This window comes from Drosophila montana, unplaced genomic scaffold, assembly GCF_035044405.1.
Source record: "Drosophila montana isolate Dmon_TW-CO22-7 unplaced genomic scaffold, ASM3504440v1 contig_3207_1, whole genome shotgun sequence".
Classification (NCBI taxonomy): domain Eukaryota; kingdom Metazoa; phylum Arthropoda; class Insecta; order Diptera; family Drosophilidae; genus Drosophila; species Drosophila montana.
The window spans coordinates 439,677-463,765 of record NW_026998086.1 but is presented as its reverse complement, the minus strand read 5'-3'; the positions used below and the strand labels follow the sequence as shown (position 1 = coordinate 463,765).

The 24,089-nt window shown below is 40.9% G+C and overlaps 1 protein-coding gene across 1 annotated transcript; it reads right to left on the bottom strand.

Moving 5' to 3' along the window:
• Window positions 1–634: 634 nt before the first annotated feature.
• Window positions 635–23,630, bottom strand: LOC135432597 (phospholipase D A-like). The gene is made up of 5 exons (XM_064688303.1): window positions 23,559–23,630; window positions 17,091–17,242; window positions 16,783–16,970; window positions 931–1,190; window positions 635–868 (listed from the first exon to the last, which is right to left on the bottom strand). Exons 1-5 carry the CDS (start codon window positions 23,628–23,630, stop codon window positions 635–637), a joined length of 906 nt encoding a protein of 301 aa, XP_064544373.1.
• Window positions 23,631–24,089: the final 459 nt, after the last annotated feature.

The window sequence follows — 24,089 nt, the reverse complement described above, 5'->3', positions numbered from 1 at the left end:
TATGGAAAGTCGCAAAGTCGATATTAATGTAAAAAATGTTTCCTATACAAATCCCCATTCTATGGGTAAGGCTCTTCCGAAATTTGCATTCATTTATGAACGCGAATATTCTCCCACCAATTCTGTGATCCTCATTTATACCAAGAATTGGATTTTTCGAAAAGTGTAGAGCATACCTTAAATAGATTTCAGCAAGGATCTTTGAAAAAGAGTTTGAGCCCGATCGGAAGCTGAACGAAAAAGTTGTATACAAGCATTTTTCACGATTATTCCACACTTGCGGGTGGAATTTCCCAAAACCCGTGAATCTCCATTACGTTAGGTAACTACAGTACAAATTTCCTAACTCTTACGGCTTGGGATGTGAGTTGATCTCCAATCAGTCAGTCAGTCAGGACAATCAGTTTTATATATACATATATAGACAGCAGGATAAGAAGTTTGAACTTTCTAAACCATATCCTAATTTTTGAAGCTTCCATAATGTCGTCTTAACTCGATTAATTTGAATGGGTTATCGCATTTTGATGCCGATTTCTTGCCTCATTTGATTAAATTATCATTTTCGAAAAATATGATATTTAAGAAGCGCATTACTATCTATCTTCCAGCTGCGACTGGCCACTTCACAGCTTCATCTGCAACTCGAACTCCGTTTCCCAGTCGCTTTGGTTTGTTCTTGTTCGAAATTCCTGGTCCGCCTTTTGGCTTGTGTTTTGTTGGCGAGTCTCTGAGCGAGCGTCTTCGTCTGCGTCTTGGTCTTGGTCTTGGTCTTCATCTTCGTCTTCGTCTGCGCCAACGTCGTGTTCGTCTTCTTGGCCTTTGTCTGAGTTGTGTGCCGCTGCCGCGGCTGTTGCTGCTGTTGCCTCTGGTTCGTTTGTTAAATGTTTGGGTTTTGTTTGAGTTTATTGAGTGAATTCCTGGAAAAACGCAAGAATTTGTCTTTGGTCGTTGTGTTTTTGCTTTTTGCTCTCGCTGCGGCTGCGGCTGCGGCTGCTGTTGCTGCACTCTCGACCACGACGAGACCAAAACGATGCCCAACGGCAGATCAGAGACTGTGAACCAGACGGCGCTGTAGATGGAGTTGGAGTTGGAGTTGGTGGCCGAGGCAGAGGCAGAGGCAGAGACTGTGGCTGTGGCTGTGGCTGATGTCGTTGCCAGCGGTGCATAAAAATTCGTTCTCAAGGTGTCTGCATGGGTTTGAGCTGATGTAGGGTGGACAGGTGATTATGACTTTTTAGGAGGACACCCTAATGCACAGCACGATCAGCGGCAAGATCAACCAAATGGACACAATCAATACAAATGAGCCAGGTTTTTACCCATGCTGTAAAACGAACCGGTTCCAGTTTTAATATTGAACCATAAACCGAACCTTAAACCAAACGAGTTGCTCAAAAAAACAATTTAACCTAAACTCGAACAAAAACAAGAATTTTGTTCGAAAATGTTTGAGCTATCAATAAAAGACTTTTAAATAATAAAATACTTGGTCCCACAAATATTGGATTTATCTAGCCATATTTAGCTAGAGGCCAATTTTGGGGTAGAGTTCATATTTAGCCCACAATTTCTATATGAAAATATGGAGGACAGGCAATATTTTCAGTAGAAAGGGCAATTATAATCTAAATATGGAATTGTTTAATAATTTATATGTGTTTTATATATATAAGAAACTAAGGTCTAAAGAATGATTGACGTGCCTAAATTCAAAGCGGGGAGTTGGTTTGAACCATCGACTTCTTTTTTGCTGGCTTGCTACCCTGCTTTTACCTATAGCTACTTAGGGATTTTACTTGCCAATCACTTGAGTGCTTTTAGCTGAGTCACCGACTGAAGAAGATTTCCAAACATAACACGGCACACACACACACGCACACACACGCGATCACAGCACATTCATGGGGTGGAAAATGCGGCCTTTTCCCCCAGTCAATGGCTTCCAAAAATAAGCGGAAATGCGTGCGTTAGACATTTTTTGTTGTTGCTATTTTCGACCGATGATTGAGTTGCAATGATTTAGGGAATATATAGCTATGGCTATAGCTACAGCTATATGGGCTATAGGCTATGGGCTATATGGCCATACGGAAGCATGGAATGCATATGTACCATTTTGTCTGTCTATATGGGGGCCCCCGGAATAGCTGGCGCGCAGAGCAACAAAGGGCCCGGCCGACAGCGACAGACGCCGCATTCCGTTGCCAAACGGCGGGCACTGGGCATTCCCAGACAATGCTCAATGCCCCAATAGAGACACATGGGGCAGGGAGAGAGGGTGGGGTGGCTGAGAGAGAGAGAGAGAGAGAGGGAGAGGGGAAGAGAGCTAGAGACAAAGGTTGTGCGATCTATATAGCTTCTATATATGCACACATACAACTACATACATATAACTTTAAATAAAACTTTTGCTCGCCGTGCAACACACACACACACACACACACACACACACACTCACACACACAGGCACTCGCACACACACTCGGACAGCATTTTTTATTTGCTTAGGATGGATTTTCCCTGTTGCTTCGCTGTTGATGATTTCTTTGCTTTCTTTTCAATTTTCTAGTTTTTCGGATCTTCTATTCTGTTTTCCTTTTTTTTTTTATTTTGTTTCTTTTTTTTTTTTTTTTTGGTTCTTTTCGCTACTTTATTTAGACGCTCAAAAATGTTGCTATTTTGTTGTTGTTGTTGTTGTTGTCGTTGCTGTTGCTGTTGCTGGTTTAAATTTCTAATTTTGTGGGCAAGTGAATCTGAATTTGAATTTACGCTGTAGGAATGATCTAGCATGTACCATACATATGTATGTACAGTACAGCTTGGCTACAATGAATTAAGTAAATCGGAATTTACAGAGCTTACTTATAGATTGGCATTTAAAAAGATTTCGAAACGACGATTTTTAACAATGTTTTTTAGAATTGATTGAATTTTGAATCTTACAGTATGTCCCTCTTTCCATACAAATCGATTCTAATATTTAGTACATATAGTATATGTATATATACAATACATAATAGGGCTTCAATAAATAACAAAAAGGATTGTTGAAAAATGCCGTCCATCACAGATGGTTCATTAAGTAGAAGAAACTCAGAATATGCATAGCATAATACTTAAACCTGATATATCCTTGGTAATTCCATTTTATAGATGGATAAGAGATATAGAAATGACGTATAAAATAATGCTATGCTAAATACTTAAGATATAAGCTTTTTAACAGGGTGTTCTGAGTTTCTGAAAAAATATATTATCCTTACCTGTTCACATTAAATTCTTTAAAACTATAGATATTTTTATGCATGATTTGTAAATATGTTTCTAAAGAATTTGTTCATATATAAATTTGATGGCACTTCTTCCAGTCCCTGCCCAGACAACGTCCCCTCACAAGCCAACTACCAACTTTGGCAATTCATTTGCCAATTTTCTAATATTTAAGATGTTCTGAAATAAAGTCTTTAGTTTTGGGGCCATGCGCTACGACAACATCTGTTTGTAACCCAACTTTATAATATTTATGATGTATCTATATATTTATATCTATCTATAAGTTTGGAAACTTTCAAAACACTGTAAAAGACTTCAATTGTATAAAGCAAAGTCAATGGATATTTGCTCTGGCTCTAGCTATATCACACCTAGTTCCTTATAGAGAAGCTTTACTGTGCAGTGCATGCAAATAGCGTATGCGTCTGTCCCACAGATCTGTTCCGTATCCCGACGCTCGTCGCAGTCGCAGAGTCCATTACTCAAAGCAGATACGAAGAAACGCTGGCGCGACCAGACCAGACCAGACCAGACGTAAAAAAACAAAACATTTAATTTGTTTGAGCAGAGCAGCGGACATGGCTGCAGTTCGGCCGGCCAGGGCCGGGGGCGGGTATGCAGCCGTCAGAAAGGGGGCTTAATAATTTAAGCACGCCTATAAGTAGGCAACGAATGTGGGTCAGAGCAAGCGCTGGCAAGGATCAGCTCGGCAAGTCGAACTCCGGCTGGATGAGTCATCCCTGAACAGGCGAGCAGCCCTGGCAGACCAAGGCAGCCAAGGCAGAAACGCAGTTCATGTGAACGAAGCGCCACCGTTGCGACACTATCGCCATTCGGCCGGCGGCTGACGCTGACGTCGACTGCGGCAGCGACGTTGGCGTCGTCTGCTGCTTCGTTTATTTTTGGCCTGTCGCTAGGCTATTTTTTGACTGTTTCGTCCACGGGCCGCAGCCGCGTCTGTCCCGACTGAGCGGGACGGAGGGTTGGGTGGCGAGCCGTTGGATCGCTGGGCGGCATTGGGGGAGGGTGTGCGTGTCAGTGTGTGTGTGTGTGTGCGTGCTGGGCTGGTCGTTCTTCTTGCCTTTGCGCTGTGCTTTGCATGTTATTTTTGGTATAAACATCTTTATGTGCTTTTAAATATGCTGCGAAGTGACATTAGCTTTTGAGCGCTTTTCAGCTGGCTGCCGACTGGGTGGGGTCGGGCGGGGCAGACGGCGGGGGCAGGGGTTGAACGGAACGAGACAGACGTCGCCGATCCGCTACAGAAATAAAATTTGTCACAGACTGTTAGATCACAGATGTGTGTGCCTATGTGTGTGTGCCTGTGTGTGTGTGTCTGTGTATATGGCAAACATGGCTAAACATAGCCAACAGCGACAGGCGACGGGGCAGGGCGGGGGCTGCTGCTGCCGCTGCCGCTGCCGCCGCTGCTGCTGCTGCTGCTGCTGTTGATGTTTTGATTGATTGTTGCCCCGACACCGCAGCTGCCCAAGGTGGCAACTCCGGGCTCCAATTGGCTTAGCACGAAAACTCAATTTTAGAGATGAGCTCAAGTCGAGCTTTTCTCCGACTCGTGCGTGACAAAATGAAAGCACGATTAAAGCATGATCAAAGCTCGCTAATTCGAAGTAGCGTAAAGACAATTTGATATTCCCGTTTGAAAAACTATATGACTAAAAATATAGTTGAATGCGTATTTGAAAATCATCATAAAAGCAAAATTATTTCTCATTTGCGAATAAAATTTCTATACAACTTTTTAAAAATAATTTAATTGATATGTACGGAGCCTAAGAGAACTATATGACTAAAAAAATTGTTTCCTGCGTATTTGAAAATCATCATAAAAGCAAAATTATTTCTCATTTCCGAAATTAAAATTCTATACATTTTTAATGTGTTTTTTTTTCCGGAATTGGAAAACTTTTTAAAAATAATCTGGATGAATTGTACGAAAGAAAGAGAAACATATGATTAAAAATTTCTATTCCGCATTTTTGAAAATCGTCATAAAATAACATTTTTTTTTCCTAATTTTAGAAAAGAGTTCCTAAAGTTTAAATTTTATTTTTTTCTGTTAGCGTTTAGCTAATCTTTGAAAATTCCACCTTAATATAATATTCAGTAAATAATTGATGGAAAATATTTGGAAAATTTTAAGTTTCTTTAAAAATTTGTTGCTTTTTATGATAAAATATTGTCTTCATAGAATATCAATTAATACCCAAGTCTGAAATATCAGCCGAGACCCTCATGAATCATACCTAGGCCTTGAGTTTGAACCCGTATCCTTGTTTCATCAGTTGATTTAAAGATTTTGCTGCCTCGATTATTGTTTATAAATGAGAATGCGGGCTCGAATCGCAGGCCAAGTCATACTAATGATAATAATAATATCATATATAATAATAATAAAATTTAAATTTGATTAAAAAATCGTTAATATTATTAATACAAATAAAATGAATAATTATATTGAATTAAAATTCTTTGTACCAATAATGAAATTAATAATATTATTAATAAATATAATAATCAAATTTATAATTGAATATTGAATCATGATAAAATGAATATTATTAATATAACTGAATGAAAAATCGTTGATTTAATGGAAAAATTGGCACTTGAAAAATCATTCTTTGGTTTGATAAAGCTTGAGATCTCGTGTTTTTAGACTAAGCAATAGTTCCATGGCCATCTCTAGTGCAGATCCAGCTGCAGCTCTAGGCACACACACACATGCAACACACAAACACACACACACACACACACATCCGTTGGCAATTGCATGTGCAGATGCAGATGGAAACGCTAAGCGCTTTTTCTTTCCTGCGCATTTATTTTCGAATTATTGCGCACAGTTCTTGAGTCATGCTTCCGCATTCTTGGCTGAAAATGACCGTTGGACTTGCACTTGGAGTTGGACTTGGAGTTGGACTTGGAGAGCTACTGCTGCAACAACAGTGGCTACTGATGATGCCGGCCTTATTTGGCAAAAATTAGCAATGCCTTTGTGCGCTGCATTGTATGCAGATGCAGTTGCAGTTGCAGCTTAGCTAAGGGGGGCTGGAGGGGTAACCTATATGGCACACCCAAATGCAGGGCCTGATAACAAAGAGACGCATCGAGCCAAGCCGAGCTGAGCTGAGCTAACTGAGCTGAGCAAAGCGGAGCGGAGCGGACGGACAGGCAACTGCATTCCAGGCATACCAAAGACCGCATACCACATGGCAGCATACAACGGCGACGCTTTTCATATTCAAATGCGACGTGGCCCAGACCCAACGCGCCACGCACTTAACAAAACAATAACAACAACAACGACAACTACAACAACAACAATGCACTCCAGTGGACAAATGGAGACGCAGACGCGGGCGAAGCTGCCGCTGGCGTTGGCAATGGTGATGATGTTGTCGCTGCAACTTCAAAAGCTACGCAAATAGAAGACTCAAGTGTGAGCCACAGAGAGAGAGAGCGAGAGAGATATATGTAGAAGGAGGAGAGAGAGAGAGAGAGAGAGAGAGAGAGAGAGAGAGAGAGGGGGAGAGAGCTGTTGCTCTGTGGCGTCTCTAGGCGCGACTTCGATGCGGGCAAGTGCATTGTGCTGCAGCCGAGACCCAAGCCAAACCTTGGCCAAAGGGAGGCTGGCAAGAGTTTGTTCAGCTACTCTGTCGATGCATGTGCTATCTATGCCTCGCATCTATCATATAATGATTATAATCAGATAATTATCTATTAGAATTGTTGTATATAAAACAGTTTGTCCTGATTGACTGACTGACTGACTGATCTGTCTGGCGATCTAGGTACAGTTCAAACCTTAAGAGCCGAAAAGCCACAAGTTTTACTCTATTCACCCTGCTTAGCGTCCAGCTAGGAGGGGAAATTCGTTGGGGAAATTCCATGCGCAAGTATGGAAAAGCCGCGAAAAACGATTGTATGAAACTTTTTTGTTTACCATCCGATCGGCCTCAAACTCATTTTCAAAGATATTTGTTTTCACCCGTAACAGTGGCAAATTGGCGGAAAACAGTTGTATACAAATTTTATGTTTACCGTCCGATCGGCTTAAAACTCATTTTCAAAGATACTTGAGACAATTTATTTTAAACGTGCCACGGGCAAGGCCTGGATATATACGCTATTAAGGACATAGGCAAAAATTTCCCACCCCTGTAACTCGGCCAAATCTCATCCGATTTAACTAGGTTAGGCTTTTTGTTCATGGTTTGGCCTCTAGATCAATTTGGCATCAAAATCTGGCAACATTATTTTTGGTCGAAATTCATGTGAAAATGGTACCCTCAAATATCGTATATAGACATAGGTCGAAATTTCCCACCCCCGTAACTCGGTCAAATCTTATCAGATTCTCACGAGGTTGGGCTTTTTGTTCATGGTTTGGCCTCTAGATCAATTTGGCATCAAAATCTGACAACATTATTTTTGGTCGAAATTCATGTGAAAATGATACCCTCAAATATCGTATATAGACATAGGTCGAAATTTCCCACCCCCGTAACTCGGTCAAATCTTATCCGATTTTCACGAGGTTTGGCTATTTGTTCATGGTTTGGACTCTAAATCAATTTGGCATCAAAATCTGTCAACATTATTTTTGGTCGAAATCCATGTGAAAATGGTACCCTCAAATATCCCATATAGACATAGATCAACATTTCCCACCCCCGTAACTCGGTCAAATCTTATCCGATTTTCACTAGTTTTAAGTTTATTAGCGAAAAACGATTCTATGTACATACATACATACATTCATACATTCATACATACATACATACATACATACATACATACATACATACATACATACATACATACATACATACATACATACATACATACATACATACATACATACATATGTACATACATACACACATACATACATACATACATACATACATACATACATACATACATACATACATACATACATACATACATACATACATACGTACATACATATGTACATACATACATATGTACATACATACGCACATACATACATATGTACATACATACGCACATACATACATATATATATATATACATACATACATACATACATACATACATACATACATACATACATACATACATACATACATACATACATACATACATACATACATACATACATACATACATACATACATACATACATACATACATACATACATACATACATACATCTACAAACATACATCTACATACATACATCTGCATACATATATCTAAATACTTACATCTACATACACACACCTACATACATACATCTACATACACACATCTACATACATACATCTAAATACATATCTACTTACCCGCTCCACCTCCTCCTGCTCCACCGCCACAAGTTGCTCCTCCACAGGCCGTTGGAGCCAACGATTCCTGCCTGGTTGAATTTCAGCAAGGCCTACTTGAATTCTTGAGAATCGAGGAGGAGAGCACTTGGTAAAAATTGGTTTTATTTAAATTTGCAGCACAGCGAAAAATAAGCTTGGCCTGCGTTTGGTATTAGAAAACAAACCTGCATACATACATAAATGCATATATATATGCATGCACACACACACACACACAGAGACATATACACACACATATATGTATAATACTTATATGCCTTCGTACAAAGTACTTGTAATTTTAAATAACTGATGTTTATAAGACTTTGAAGACATCTTGAATCGAATTTTCAAATTTTGAGATTCTAGCTTTTGAGACATAAGAAAAGGTTTTCGAGAGGTTCTGAGATGGACGCGATCATACATATGGACAGACGGACGCACGGATGGACGATCAGACGGACCGACAAACGGACTTGGCTAGATCGGCTATTGACTATTGACTATTGGTGCTGATCAGGAGTATATAAAGAATATATATTATGGGGTCGGATATGCATTTTTCTGCCTATTACATTTACAGCAAACTATTATACTCTTTCTGCCCATCATCAATGTGTTTAGGGTATAAAAGAAATAACAATAATAATAAATGAAGCTTAATTTTAGTGATATACAGACAGACTCCGCATCAATGTTGTTTTATTTGTATATAAATTTAATAACCAACAAAAAACGAGGGATAAGCCCAAATAAGAAAGGCCAGGTTGCCCGCATAGTTATATCAAGAACCTTGGGATTGTAAACGCCTTCAAACCCTTCCAAAGCTTTAACTTGTTGAGAATTACAAGCGTAGTAATGATAACACAGCAGAGCACATCGTGTGTAATCTACATAACTATTTATTTAACCTATCTTTTTATTTTTTTAGATGTTTGCAACTAATAAATAACCTCAGAGAATTGGTGCTGCTGGACCAAGCTACGCATCATGTGCATCATTTTTATGAGAATTCCCAGGAACCACTTAGCTTAGTTTCCCACATTCCATATGTGTGTGTGCGTGTGTGTTTGTATGCTGCCAAATATTGTATTACAAACGTTGATTTTTCATTTCATATGTATACATTTCATTGTCTTTCCATCTTTGTGTTCCCCTATATTTTATTAGGGGTGATAGATCCATTGTGCAAGTTGAGCGATAACACAGCACAAATTAGTTCCAAGAGTTACAAGCAATTTATGTTTGGGCTCATGAATGGTTTTTCTTTGCCCCGAGTTGCAATTGTTTGCTTTGGTGAGAAAAGTGTCTCACGCTGCTCGATAAGAATTGATTGCATATTTACAGTATTTACTGTAATCCCCAATCTTAGTTCCTGGAACCTAAACGGCCCGCCCTTTGATGTCCTTAAATCGGTCAGTTCGCAGCCAGTTGGAGGTATCCATGTGTTGCCCTCGGATTGTTTGTAATCAACACATCACTTCCCACACTTGAGGCCGTCTCAAGAGAATAGGACAGGGCAGGACACAATATTGCGGCAATGTCACTTTGATATTGGCACACCCACACACACGCACACACACGCACACACACACAGACACACACACATGCTGAGCCCAGGAGCAGGCTCTAATCACTTCACATTTTTTTTGTTGGTAATCTGTGGCACAGGAAGTTGTTGTCAGCAGAAATGATTACATGCTGGCTAAATTGAATGGTCCGTGGTGGTCCCCGGAGCTGTGCCCTGGCGGTGCCGTTGGTGCCGTTGGTGGTGCCGTTTCCAGGAATAACCCACAAAACCATTCAATGCAATAAATGCAACTGACCGATGCTGTCGTTAGGTTCTTGAGAAAACCCCGTACCTCCTCCTATTTCAAATGCCTGCTGAATGAGTTCTACGAATTTTGCAATGCATCGATGCCGATGCCGATGGCGATACCAGCTCCGATACCCCGATACCCCAATACCCCGATACCCTCTAATGCCAAACCGAGTGCTGACCAGCCACTTGGCCTGTCACACGCAGCGAAATCGCAGCAGCTAACTCAAGCGGACAGGCACAGGCCTCTGGGAGATACAGCCAGACCAAGGGGCAGGGGCAGGGGCAGGGGACAGTCCAGCAGTAATATGCCCAATTTGTTTGTTATGCATTTTGCCGACATTGATATTTTTCAAAAACACCGCCTACAATGCAATCGCATTATTAACCCAGACACTTGAGTTTCCTATAGTCTGGTCTTGCTTTCTATGGTATTCGTTCGGCTGTTCTAGGTCGACGATCGTCTGGATTATCTATCTATGTGTCGCCTTGTCTGTGTGTGTGTGTGTGTGGAAAGATGAAGCTGGGAGTTCCCTTATTGAAATGCATCTTTATAGCAATATTAATTCTTGAAAGCTCAAAATGATTCATGAAATCGAATAAATAAACAATACAAATCATCCAAGCAGGTTTTCTCTTCTTCTTGGACATTTGAACTTGAGTGAGCAGAAGGCACAGTCAACTTAACGTATTGGTAAGCCCTTAAAGTTTACGTATTCATAGTCCTGCTTAGCTCTCAAAATGATTGGGGGTTCGTTAGTCATTATAGATAATTGCAATACAACAATCAGAATCCCAACTCGTATATGAAATAGCTTTACCTGTCATCGAATAGAAAGGGGGAGTGGACAGTCCCACACTTAGCTGTTTTTAATGCCCATTCCTTAAAAGCCTTACATACATGAATTCAGATTTAAATACACACATATTTCCAAAAAAGTCCTGCACTTACTAGCTTTTAATGCCTATTAAACACTACGTAGGTACATTCAGATTTACTTGCACACATATGTCCATCTAAGTCCAGCACTTAGCTGCTTTTAGTGCTTATCCCTAAAAAGACCTTCCATACATGCACACAGTTATACATACACATACATACTTCCATACACACATACATACATGTACAAATTAATTTAATTAGACTGCAAACGTGACCAGTAAGAGTGAAAGAATGTATAATGAAAGCATGAAAGCTTGTGCGACTTAGTTGAATTCATGAGAATCGCATAGTAGGGCGCTATTTAGAAATGAGTTTGTTTTTAATTGCAGAGCAGCGGAAAGTGAAGTTGGAGTTGGATTTTGATTTAAAAAAACGTATCTATATGCATAAAGAAACTTACATACAATATGCAGCGCATTGAAAAAAACGTTGCATAAGAGATCCACCCGTTTCTCGCCCGTGACAAAAACTTGCCATCAGCAAATTTTCGCAAATTTCTCAAAATCGATTGATCTTGCGTAGCTTGTGTTTCCTAACACGACCAAATAGACCTTAAATAAAAGCAGCGATGGGAGAGAAGCACATCGGGATAGTCAACAATTTACATTGACATTTCTTTTGAATGAAGTGGAATTAGGAGGCTTTTCATAGCCGGATCTGCATGGATCTTTAAGTGAACCAAGCTCACGCCTCGGTTATTTTTTTCCGCATATCTCCCAAATTATGTGTATAGAAGACAATCTGATCTTCGTGCCAGTTGATTTCCCAATCAAATTCTTCTATTTTACTTTTGTATTTGCCTCTCCATGTGTGGTATCTAAAAGTAACGAGCCTTGGGTATATTTGTCTATCTATTGGGGGCTGTTTGTCTCGTTTGACTTTCCTCCCTCCCCCTCTTAACCACGACTATCTATTTGACGTAACTGTCGCTACGTCTGTCCGTCTGCCCGTCTGCCCGGCTGTCTTTCCGGCTGTCTGTCAGCCCGGTACCGGGCCTGATCCCGCCCGCTGCTCGATCTGTGTCTGCTTTGTTATGGTTGGGCCACATTACTGCATTCCACATGCGCAGTGTTTGCCTTGATGTTTTTAGGGTGTTGATGTTGTTGCTGTTTTTTTTCTTCTGTGTTACAAAATCATTCATCGTACATATTAAAATTGTAAAAAGCAACAACAACATATATGTATATATGTATGTATGTGGGCTGCGTGTGTACATATGTAGATAGAAACATATAAAAATTCTTTGCATTCCAATGAATCATGCTGCTGCTGCTGCTGCTGCTGCTTTAACTGCGACAGCGTCTACTTCTTCTTGTAAACTCTAATTAGGTAACATTGAAGTATGTGTAGGTATGTACACACGTCTGGCACGTCGCTTGATTGTTATTGTTGTTGTTGTTGTTGTTGTTGATGTTGCTGCTGCTGTGTAGCTTTCAAAAGTCGCCACAAATTGTTTCGTATGCAAGTTGCTGCTGCCGCTGCCACCGCTGCTGCCGTCGCTGCCGTCGCTGCTGTTGCTGCTGCTGTTGCCGTCGCTGCGTAGCTGTTGCTGTTATTAGGCAGAGCAACTGCAAAGGCGACGGCGACAGCGACAGCGACTGCTTCTCGGCACGCAGCGAACGCATGAAAACCAAGACCAAATATCTAAGAGAGATACGCACGACTACACTGAGCGAAAAGCTACAGAACATGAACTTCAAATAGCTTGATAAATAAATGTTCTCCAAGTCTGCATTCAAAAATTGTCTTTGATACGGTTTAGGGTTGGAAGCTATGTCGCGCCTTCAGTTGCGGCACTTAAACCCGCTTTTTCAGCCTTTTCAACAATTAAACAATTTATTTTTTAATTAAATAACCTGACCTATTCATGTTTATTCATATTAAATTAGCTGGTTCGAGGTCCGGTGGTTAATTTATTAAAATAAAAAACTAAAAACAATTCCATTTTAATATAGCTTGAACTCCAATATAATTGTTTTAGGTTTCTTTTGAATTTAAAAATGCCTTCTTTCTGTAAACTATAAGAAAATATGTTTTACCCTTTCACATGACAACTAATAAAAAATAAAATATTAATTTAAAAACATCTCATCTAAAAAAATTAATTAAAATATTTTACTCTTTCATAAAATAGTTAATTTAAAACAAAATTAATAATTGTTTATCTCCCAGAAATTTATGATTTTTAGCAAAAAGTTACTTTGAAAAAAAACATTATACCACTTTTACCCATTAAAAAAGGGCTCAGGGCAAAAAACATATATAAATTCTGGGTTGGAACCGGCTAATAGCACGAATCTCATTCGCATCTAAAGATATATTTAATCTAATGCAAAATTAAATTTTGTTTTTTTAAATAAGATATTAATATCACATAAATATTTAGACAACTTTATATTTGGTAAATCTCTATATCAAAACTATAAAATGAGTAAGATCTAGACTCTGCCTTTAACACGTGCGTTTCTCTCAGTGTCTGACCAATGTCTACAGTCGTGCTCTGCAGCTGTATGTGTGTTTGTGTGTCGTTGTAATTGTAAATAATGATGATAACACGATTACACGGCTGGTTAAGGAATTTATTGTAATTCGCTTGCCATTTGAGTAAGAAATTAAGACAACAGGTTGTTGCACAAACAATTGGCCAAAGCCAAGACGGCAAATGAATCATATAGAGCGGCTGGACTTGCCGCCGTGGCAGCAAAAGTTGACAGCAATGTATTAAAAGAACATATACAAGAAATATATATACATATAAATTCAACAAATATATCGATAGATCTGTGTGAGAGAGAGTGATAAAAGGCATAGCTGAAATAGCTTTGGACAGGCAATCGTTAACCCCCCTCCCCACCCCACACTCCCTCACCCTGCTGCTGCCACAAGCAAAGTCCGTGTCCGTGTCGCATGCCAAGCGCCAAGTCTCAGTCACTGTCAGCAGTTGCAGCAGCAGCAGCGGCAGCAACAACTTCAAAAATGTGCAGTCTGCTGCTGCGCTCCCCGACTCCCCACCTACTCGATCCCTCATCCCTGCTGCTGCTGCTTGCAATGTTGAAAATTGTGAATGAAATGACGACGGAGGTCTAACCTCTTTCGCTTGGAATGCGGTATTGGTATTGCGAGTTGCCACTGCAACTGGTTTGCAGCGCCTCGGCTCCCCACTGTCCCCTCTCCCACTCACACACACTCTCTCTCTCTCTGTCTCTCTCTGCTGCTCTGTCGCAGTTGCAGTCGCAGTCATTGCCGACAACGTTCGCAGCCAGCTCTCTTTTCGTTCATTATCGCTTTGCTGGCACGAAAGTGTGGCGTTAGCTGGCCCCCATGCTATGCCCTGCCCTGCCCTGCCCTGCGTTAACGTCTCAGCTACGTTTGCACTACGATTAGTGGCATGAGAGCGGCTGCATTGGTATGGGTGCGTGCGTGTGAAAGAGCGCGCGCTTGTGTAGGTGAGAAATTGGCGCACATGTGCGCGTGTGAGCGATCAATTGGCGCTTGCGTGAGTGTGTATGCGCGCGTATATGTGTGTGTGTGTGTGTGTGTGTGTATTTGTGCTCGCGTGTGCGGGAGCTTGCGTGTATGTGTGTGTGTGAGTGAGAGATACTAGCTTTTTGTTGGGTTTTGACATATTTGTTGTTGTTGTTTATTTGGAGAGCCGCCCCAGCTTTTTGGACTTGGGGTGCACGAGAAGTGGGAGGGCTTCGAATTTGCTCTTTGCTGTTGTTGTTGTTGTTGTTGTTGTTGCTGTTATTGTTGTTGTTCTTTTTGAGAGCGACAAAAAAACATAATGGCGGCGATTTGATAGAAAACTCAAAAATTGCGTTGTAGCAAATTGTTTAAACTTTTCAACATTTTCTTGCCTGCATTCTATTTTTCATTTATTCGAAAGGGCGGGGCAACTAAATAATTAAATTTATACTTTATTGATTATTAAAAGTTCTAAAATAATTGACACCAGCTAATACAAACACTTCTATTTTGACATTTTTTTAATAGTAATTACAACGTAATTGGGCTATTTTCAAAGTTGTTTACAACATTTTGATGTCATACTTTATTTGTATATATTTTTTATTACCCTGTTTTTCTAGCCATATTGTTTTTATATACATTTTATAATCTTTCAAATAATGCGGACGTGTTAAAAGTCAGCGAGAAATTTATTATTATTATTAGTATTGAAAATAAATGGATATAAATAAAAAGACTTAAAATTTATTAATAACAACTTTGTTTTAATAATTAAGAAACGTTTGCCTTGCTTTGAAAAATATATAAGATCATTTTTAACTATTATCAATGGACTAGGAGCATACAAATATATCAAGATTTTCACTTAAAGCCTTTGGTATTAATGAAAATAAATGCACCTAAATAAACATAGCTAAAATTCAATTTATTATGTTAATAAAAACTATTTTTTTACTCTTGGGAAAAGTTTCTTTAGTGGAAAATGAGAAAAATCTCAAGCGAAAAGTCTCATATTATATATATATGTATTAAAAATGGAATAGTTCATCATGTGTCTGTCATTCGTACCACCCTGAAAATCCGATTTTTACTTTGATTGTCAAACAATGCTTCATTAAATTGATTGACACGCAGCCAACAAGAAATTGAAATCCCATAATGTTTCATTAAACTAGAAGTAACGGCATTTCACATCCTTTTCCCATAGCTACGCACCTTTGGCCAGCTCATATTAGAAGCAGGCTCTGAACACCTTTTGCACAGATACTGTGAGGCGCTGCGAGTGGCTGCCACACAGAACAAAACCGAATTCCAGTCCAGAACAAGCTGCGCTCGCCCCTTTCATTTATTTTTTATTTGCGAAAAAAAAAGAGAAGCACAGAAAATAAACAAAAAGCATTAAAAACAAAAAAAAAACGCATAGCATGCAAATTTATTTAGCGCATTAACAAACGCAACGCGATGCGATGCGTGGCGTGGCGAGGCGAGGCGAGCAGGGGAGGGGAGGTGAATGGTAAGCAAACAGGCATAAACAGGATATGGACATGGAAAAAATGCGAGTAATTATGTATGAATATGTGTTATGTATGTATTATAATTAACATTTCTGGGAAAATTCGAATGCGATGCGCAGGACAAAAGGCAAAAGACCCAAAGCCAAAGCCGCTGCCGCTGCCGATGCCGATGCCGAAGCTGATGCTGCGACTGAGACGGAGTCGGAGACGGAGACTGAGACTCAGACACATCCAGACAAGACCAAGACGCACAACAATAACAATAACAACAGCGGCGACCCCGACGACCGCGACAACAACAACAAACAACAACAACAAACAACAACAACTGACAGAAAAGGTAACGTGCGGCAAGGTACGAAAAGGGATTTGCGCCTGCGCCACTCACACATTTCCCATTATAAATGAGCTGAGAGCTGAGCGCTGCGTCCGTGTCCGCATCCACGTCCATGTCCAGTTCCATGTCCGCAACCACGTCCACATCGACTTGTTGTTGTTCTACTGGTTTTGCCAGATTATGTGCGGATTTTTGCACAGCCGCAGCGGCAGCCGCAGCCGCAGCTACGATCCCAAAATGCCTGCCAGAAATAATCATAATGAACAATATGCGGCGCACAGGCCACATGCCTCCAGGAATAACAGACTACTTGCCCCGTTGACCATCCGCCAAAAGCCGAATTCAAAAGAAAAACAGCAACGCCTCCTTGCTGCCTGCTGCTCCGGCTCGACTGCTACTGCTACTGCCACTGCCACTGCTGCGGCTTCTGCTGCTGCTGCTGCTGCTGCGGCTGCTCCTTGCAACTGAGCGCGTCCAGTTTTTCTGGCTGAGTAGCTGCACGGCTTTAACTGCCTAATGAACAGCCCATAAACCTGATGATAGCCATAATGAGCAGAACATAGGGCCCAAGCTTCCAGTTTGTCTATCAAGACAATAATTGCATATTGCAAGGATAACCCTTCAAACAAGCCTATTTATGTTAACCGGAATTGTTGGTAACGCAGCTAAATATCTCATTTGATAGCCTCTATATATAAGGTATACCTCCGATAACTTTTATATAGGGCTAAAGTCTGATTGTTATCCCAATCTGAACAGCTCACACTATAAGGATAGCCCTTCAAACAAGGCAATTTATATTAGCCCGAGTTATTGGTGACAAAACTTAATCTTTCACCTGATAGCCTTTATATAAGGGACACCCCCCATTGCTTTTATATAGGGATAAAGTCTGATTGCCCAATTTGAATCCCAATCTGAATAACTCACATTAGCCCTTCAAACAAGCCAATTTATGTTAGAGTGATTTGTTGGTAACGCAGCTAAAACATTCAAATATCGGTTCTTATATAAGGGATATATCTGATAACCGTTATATAAGTGTTATACTTATATGATTATATTTCCACTCTAAACAGTCCATACTAAAGGGATACCCGAATTATTGGTAGCAAAGCCTAATCTCTCAATATATACACAATAACCTTTATATAAGTGTTAAATCTGATTGTAATCCTAATCTGAATAATCCATGCTATAAGGATAATCCTTGAAATAAGCCAATTTATATTAGCCCGAGTTATTGGTACCCAAGCTAAATGTTTCATCTGATAGCCTTTATATTAAGGGGATACATCCGAAAGACTTTATAAATGGGATAAATCTGATTGTAGTCCCAATCTGAGCAAAATATTCCAAAAGTGGTTCCTACCAAAGCTGAAACCTTCAACTAGTAGAAACTTCCTATATTTCAGCTAATAGAACAAACATATTGTACATATTATACATGATCTGAAATTGAAGGACTCCATTTAAAGCAGTTCCCCAATTTTAACCTAGTAAAAAGCAACGTATGCTTCGAGAAACTTTAATAGTCTATTGCTATAGTCCTAATTCAAAGAAGAAGTTTACTAAAGCAGAAAAGCATTCGCTTGCATTAAAATACGATAAGAGCTAGATCTAGGTAGATCTCTCAGAGGGTTAACTAAATGATGATAAACGTTAACTAGACTAAATAGCCCAGCAGAACTTTATGTGAAGTGTTGATGAGTGATGATTTTTCAGCGAAAAAAGCATGTGCAAAATTTTAAGTCTCTTGACTATAAGCCAAGACTAAACCACATGACATTTTCAGCTCAAAGCAGGCCTAAAATTTATTGATAATGAGTATATTTAATGGGTAACATGTGAATTTACTGAGAATTTACAGAGCATGTTCTTTGGAACGTGATTGCCAAATCAGAGCAGCGAGTGGATATAAATTTGTTTACTCATCAAAATCTGTTGACAAAAACATTCAAATTCTGACTAAAATTAAATGCCAAAAAAAAGTAGATAGTTTCGTAAAGAGGCGCTGATAGTTAGTCATTCAAGTCTTCCTAGAAATTGGAACTTCTTGAAATAATTTCAATTTTTTAGAAATAAAAGCTACAAAAAGTTTTGGATGACACGAATTTAAGAAAAAGAGTATGAGGACTAAAACCTTTTTAAATATTATAAAATATATTAGTAGGGCACATTTGGGCACTTGAAATTTTTAAATATATTGACCCTATATCTATTTTGAATTTGTCCTGTAATAGAGAGTCAGGAATAGCCAAGAGTCTATAGGAATTATTAAAATTATATAAAGCAGCGGCCTATTGGATTACGATTTGGCTTAAGTAATAAATCTGCTTAGCTGTTGCTGGCGGAATCCGGATCTACATTGGTCCAATGAAATGATACCTGGTGTGAGGTGAGAAGATTTTCTCTACTCGTAAGGCAGCATTCCATGCAAAAGGCAACAACTACAAGCAGAGTAGAGGCCACGACAGAGTCCCGACTGCCGCAGACTCGGGCCAAAACTTGAGGTGAGAGGACAATCAACTCCGCAGCAGCAGCAGCAAGAAGAAGAAGCAGCAGAAGAAGAAGAACAACAAGCGGCAGCTCGGCTCCAACTCGTGGCTAACTGAAGCGCTTGCGCCTATTTAATTTGGCTGCCAGTTCGAAGCTCCCACAGATTCCAGATTCCAGCTTGTGCTCCGCCCGGCCCGGCCCTGCCCGGCCCGGCCCGGCTGCCGTTGTCTTGGCATCTTGTTAACGATCATGGCAACAGGATTCTGCTATTTTGTCGCTGCCCTGCGCCAGCAGCAGCCGCAGCAGCCGCAGCAGAGGCAGAGGCAGCAGCTAAAAATTATGCAGCAACGTCGATGGCGGCGCGCACATTCCAGAGGCAACGTCAGCAGCAGCAGGCCAAAAAGAAATGGACTGCTTGCAACACACACTCAGACACACTCAAGCACACACTCACGCACACACACACACACACGCACACACACACACGCACGCAGACGCAGAAATCGCTGCAAATGCAAAAACAAACCAAAACAAAAACAAGCCAAAAGCAAGCAAACAAAATTGTGGCAAGCAAACAGAATAACTAAATGCGGCAACTGCCCCCTCCCCCTCTGCTCAATCTACTCCCCCCCCTCTGACAGACTGCTGCCCCGCCTGGCTGCCGCCCCCACTTGGCTTTCTACCCAAAAGTGCCACAATGTTGTCGCGGAATTTTCGGCTTTCTCCCCGATCAGCCGGCTTTATTAGCCAAGTCTGGCACACTGCAGCACAACATTGGGGCGACTCCCCCGACTACCGACTCCCGACTCCCGACTCGTGCGATTCGGCTTGCTTGCCACACACACACACACACACAGACGTTTGCACCTTAAAATGCGCCGTTTTTGGCTGCTGCAATACAAAATTCCAGAAGAACTTAAGTGTATACAATATGAATGTCTGGGGCATGCGGCAACTGCAACGGCAACGGCAGCGACAGCGACTATGGCAGCGCTGCGACTGAGGCAGCGACTGCAATCAAACATTGGCCATGGCCCGAGCCCAATGTAGGAGCTGCAAGAGCCACCGCCGACGACGGCAACGGCGACGACGACGACGGCGACTTTCGGCTAGGGACTGCAGCGCATGAAAGAGGTAGATAGTTATATGCTATAAGGTTGGGGCACACAGGCTTCGTATCTTGAAATGAAATGCAAAGAAAAGAAAATAACAAAAACAAAATTTCTCACGTTCCTCTTCCTAAATTCTTGGAATTGCAATACATTAAAAAGAGGTCTTTGCTTCGTCTTGTGCCTCCGTGTGTGTGCGCCTGTATGTGTGTGTATCTGTGTGTGAGTGTGCGTGTGTGTGAGTGTATGTGCATGGGCGGAGAACGGACGGCAGTTTTGAGCCGTGCTACAGACCATACGCCCGTTCAACATATTCCTTTTCTCATCGATTTTTATATCTATAAGTGAATGTGTCGATTGTGTGCACTGAGAGAAAGTTTGAGGGTAATCAATGCAGATCTACTTAAATAGTTTTCACAAATGCGGCCGGAAATTGGGATAAGCGCGAATTTGAAAATCAGAAAGAGAAGAAACTGTTAAGCACGTTATTTCGACAGGGTTTGGAAAATCCTTGGAAGTACCTCAAGATATTTGCGACTTGAAAAAAGTATTTAAAAGAAATTTCCTAACTTTTAGATAGGTGTTCCTTAAAACTCATATAAAGCGATTACTGTTAACATTTTAACATATTTAACATATTAACAGGACGAAATGGAAGCCCTATGCATACCTACTGCAAATCTCTAGATCTCTAGATCTCTTCTTGTCCAGGCTGATCAAAAGAGAAGCCATAGTAGAAAGGCTTATTAGCTGAGGACTTTAGAATATTTGCATATGGTACATAAAAGCAGATAAGAGACTCTCTGGAAGCATCGAAAGTGTACTATTTGGGGTAGATTTTTCCCTTGTTCTTTCAATTTTCTAGATAGCTGCTGGGCAAGATCTTCAGTACAAAGAGCATATTTTCCATGACAAAAAGATGGTTGAGATTTAAAAATTAAAAAGTAGCAGACCTTAGTGAACCAATCATTTAGGGAACTGAACAAAGAAACTCTGGATTCGAACTCCCTCTTGCTATGGTTACTGAACAGTTTATATCTAAATAAGAAAACTATATCTCAAAATAATAATAAATCAGTCAAAGAGATGTTCAATAGTGAGATTATGGAGGCCCGGGATCGAGCTCCCGACTAGAGTATGGATGAAGCGTTGTCCCATCCTTTAATAGTTATATGGTATCTATATGCCAAAATTCTAGCCTATATTAATAATAGGTCTTGACAAAAAGGCATTCGACTGTGAAGCAATGAAGCACCAGGTGATTACGAGAAAGTATACATATATGCCAAAAATATATGCCATACTAATAATATTCCAGAAGATAATGCACTTAAAAGTGAGGCAATGAAGCCCCAGGTTTGAACCCCCGACTAGTAGTGCTATCGTTTGCTAATTTATATCAATATGCCTAAACAATATCCCTCGATAATAATCCTAGTCAAAGAAACACTCAAAAGTGGGACAATGAATCATCGGGTTTGAGTCCCCGACTAGTTTTTGATGGTTCAGATTATATCTTAAGCTATTGCTTGATACTAACAAAATTTTAATTCTGTAGCTCAAGTATTTACCTGAACGTCAACTAATCTGTATTTACTCACAGTCTAGATCAATGGCATGATTTTTGCTTATTACCCCTGCATTTCTTTCAGTGTTGTTGCTGTTGATTTTGTTGTGGCTGCCGCTGCTGTTGCTGCTGCTACTTTGGCAATATGATTTTGTTATTTCTTTTCTCTGCTTCAATTTGATTTTGGACTGCATTCGGGCGGTCCGACGATCGACTGGTCTTCGCTGCGGCTGCGGCTGCGGCTGCGGCTGTTGCAGTTGCAGTCGCTGTGTGTGGAGAGAGGGAGGAGGCGGAGGTTGAGGAGGTGAAATGGCCATTGGGGCATAATGAAAGTCGTCGTTGCTTCGTTCGTGGTTGTTGTTGACGTCTTCGGCGGTTTGATCAAATGAATGAATATTATCATCGATGCCTCCCTCCCTCCACCCTGCCCCCTCCACCCTGCTCCCCTTGCCTCTTGCACGTTGAACAAGCTGACTTGATGACCGTAGACCGTAGACTGTAGACCGAGCGAGCTACGTAAAGAATGTCTGATATCTGAGTGTGCGAGTGCGAGTGTGTGTGTGTGTGTGTGTGTGTGTGTGTACATACATATATTTACATTGGCGGCTTTGTGGCTTGAGCGAGGGCGAGCTGCTGCTGGTGCACAAGTTGTTGCCACTCAGCAGGAGTAAACGTTTGATCTAATTGGTTCGCTCATCGGCTTCTTGGGGCGATCTTTGCTGCACTAAGGTGTCCGCAAAAAAAAATAAAGAAGAAACTAAACCCAAATTGCCTGCCTTTGACTATTGTGCAGCTGATTTGCTTTAAGATGCGTTTGCATCCATCAGCAGAACATTTTCGTAATGATAATAAACTTTTTGGGGCCAACGACCCCAGTAGAACTTTTGAAGTTAAATGATTTTTCAGTGAAAATTTCACGTTTGCAATTTTAGATGCACTTAATTTAAGTCAAGACTGACTTGCAAGCCAACCACGTGACTTTTTCAGCTATAAGTAAGCCTAAAATGCACTGATTACGTGAAATTGTAATGTGAAACGTGTGAGTTTGCTGCGAATTCACATTTTTGAATACATTTTGTGCTTGTTGAAATCAAATGGCACAGCCAAGTGGAAAAAGGATGTAAATATTCTGTGCGTTTTTCACATATGAAAGTTCAGCTGGGCGCGTCACACACACACTGAGAAAACAGACCGATAAACAGATAGACAGACAGACAGACAGACAGACGGATGGATGGATGGAAAGTGCAGCAAGCGGGGGAGAGGAGAACAGACAAACAGACAGATAGACAGACACAGGCAGACACAGCAGGGACAGAGAGGGAGACAGAGACCGACAGACAGACGGACGGGCGGACAGACGGAAGGTGAGTCGAAGAGCCGGCGTGTACAAATACAGCAGTTGATATTTAACAAGAGTCAAAATTCCAGGAATTTAGGATTGGTTTTTGGTTTGAGAGCGGCCCAGAGACCAGAGACCTGGTCAGCTCAGCTCAGTTCAGTTCGGTTCAGTACGGTTCAGTTTCGGGCAACGGGGCATAATTAAGTGGCCTTAAATGCCGCTAAAGGAATTTCCCGCAGGCGACATTATTATCAGTTTTTTAGGGGACATATGGACAGACCCCGGGACAGGGACAGACATTATTATACTTACCGATAGGCCGGGCGCATTGCAGTTGTTCTTGTTGTTCTCGTTGTTGTTGTTGTTGCTGTTGATGCTATTCATGTTAATGCTGATGACATTTCCAGTCAGGTTCCCATCGGCACACCGTTTTATATTTATTATTATTGAATGGCATTGATCTCCACGTTTACCATAAAGAAGTTGGGAAGCTGTCTGCCTGCTGCATGCGGCATATAGCTAGACATACCTATCTTAATGCTTATGTCGACAAACAATAGAATGGACCATCAAATTAATATTGTTACCTCTTCTAAATTGGGCAGACTTTCTGTTGATTAGACGCTGCCGAGCGCTGCGCTGCACCTCGACTCTGGCAGCGAGCTAAGAAATTTTAATTGCTAAATGCCAACAGGTTGCAGTTCTCTGGCTTGCACAACAAACATTTGTTCGTCATCATCATCAAGACACACATTCCAATATCGTGACTGCATATCACACAGTCGCTGCTAGCATAGGCGTAGCGCAAAAGGGGGTGACAGCCGCAGGGTTGCATTTGGGCGA

Bases quoted from the DNA above. Each gene is read 5' to 3' on its own strand.
- LOC135432597 (XM_064688303.1), bottom strand. From the start codon at position 23,630: ATGAATAGCATCAACAGCAACAACAACAACAACGAGAACAACAAGAAC. The intron at 17,243-23,558 runs GTAAGTATAATA...GCTGTTCATTAG, and splicing joins GCAATGCGCCCGGCCTATCG to GCAGTTAAAGCCGTGCAGCT. The intron at 16,971-17,090 runs GTTGCTGTTTTT...TATTTCTGGCAG, and splicing joins GCAGCAGGCAGCAAGGAGGC to GCATTTTGGGATCGTAGCTG.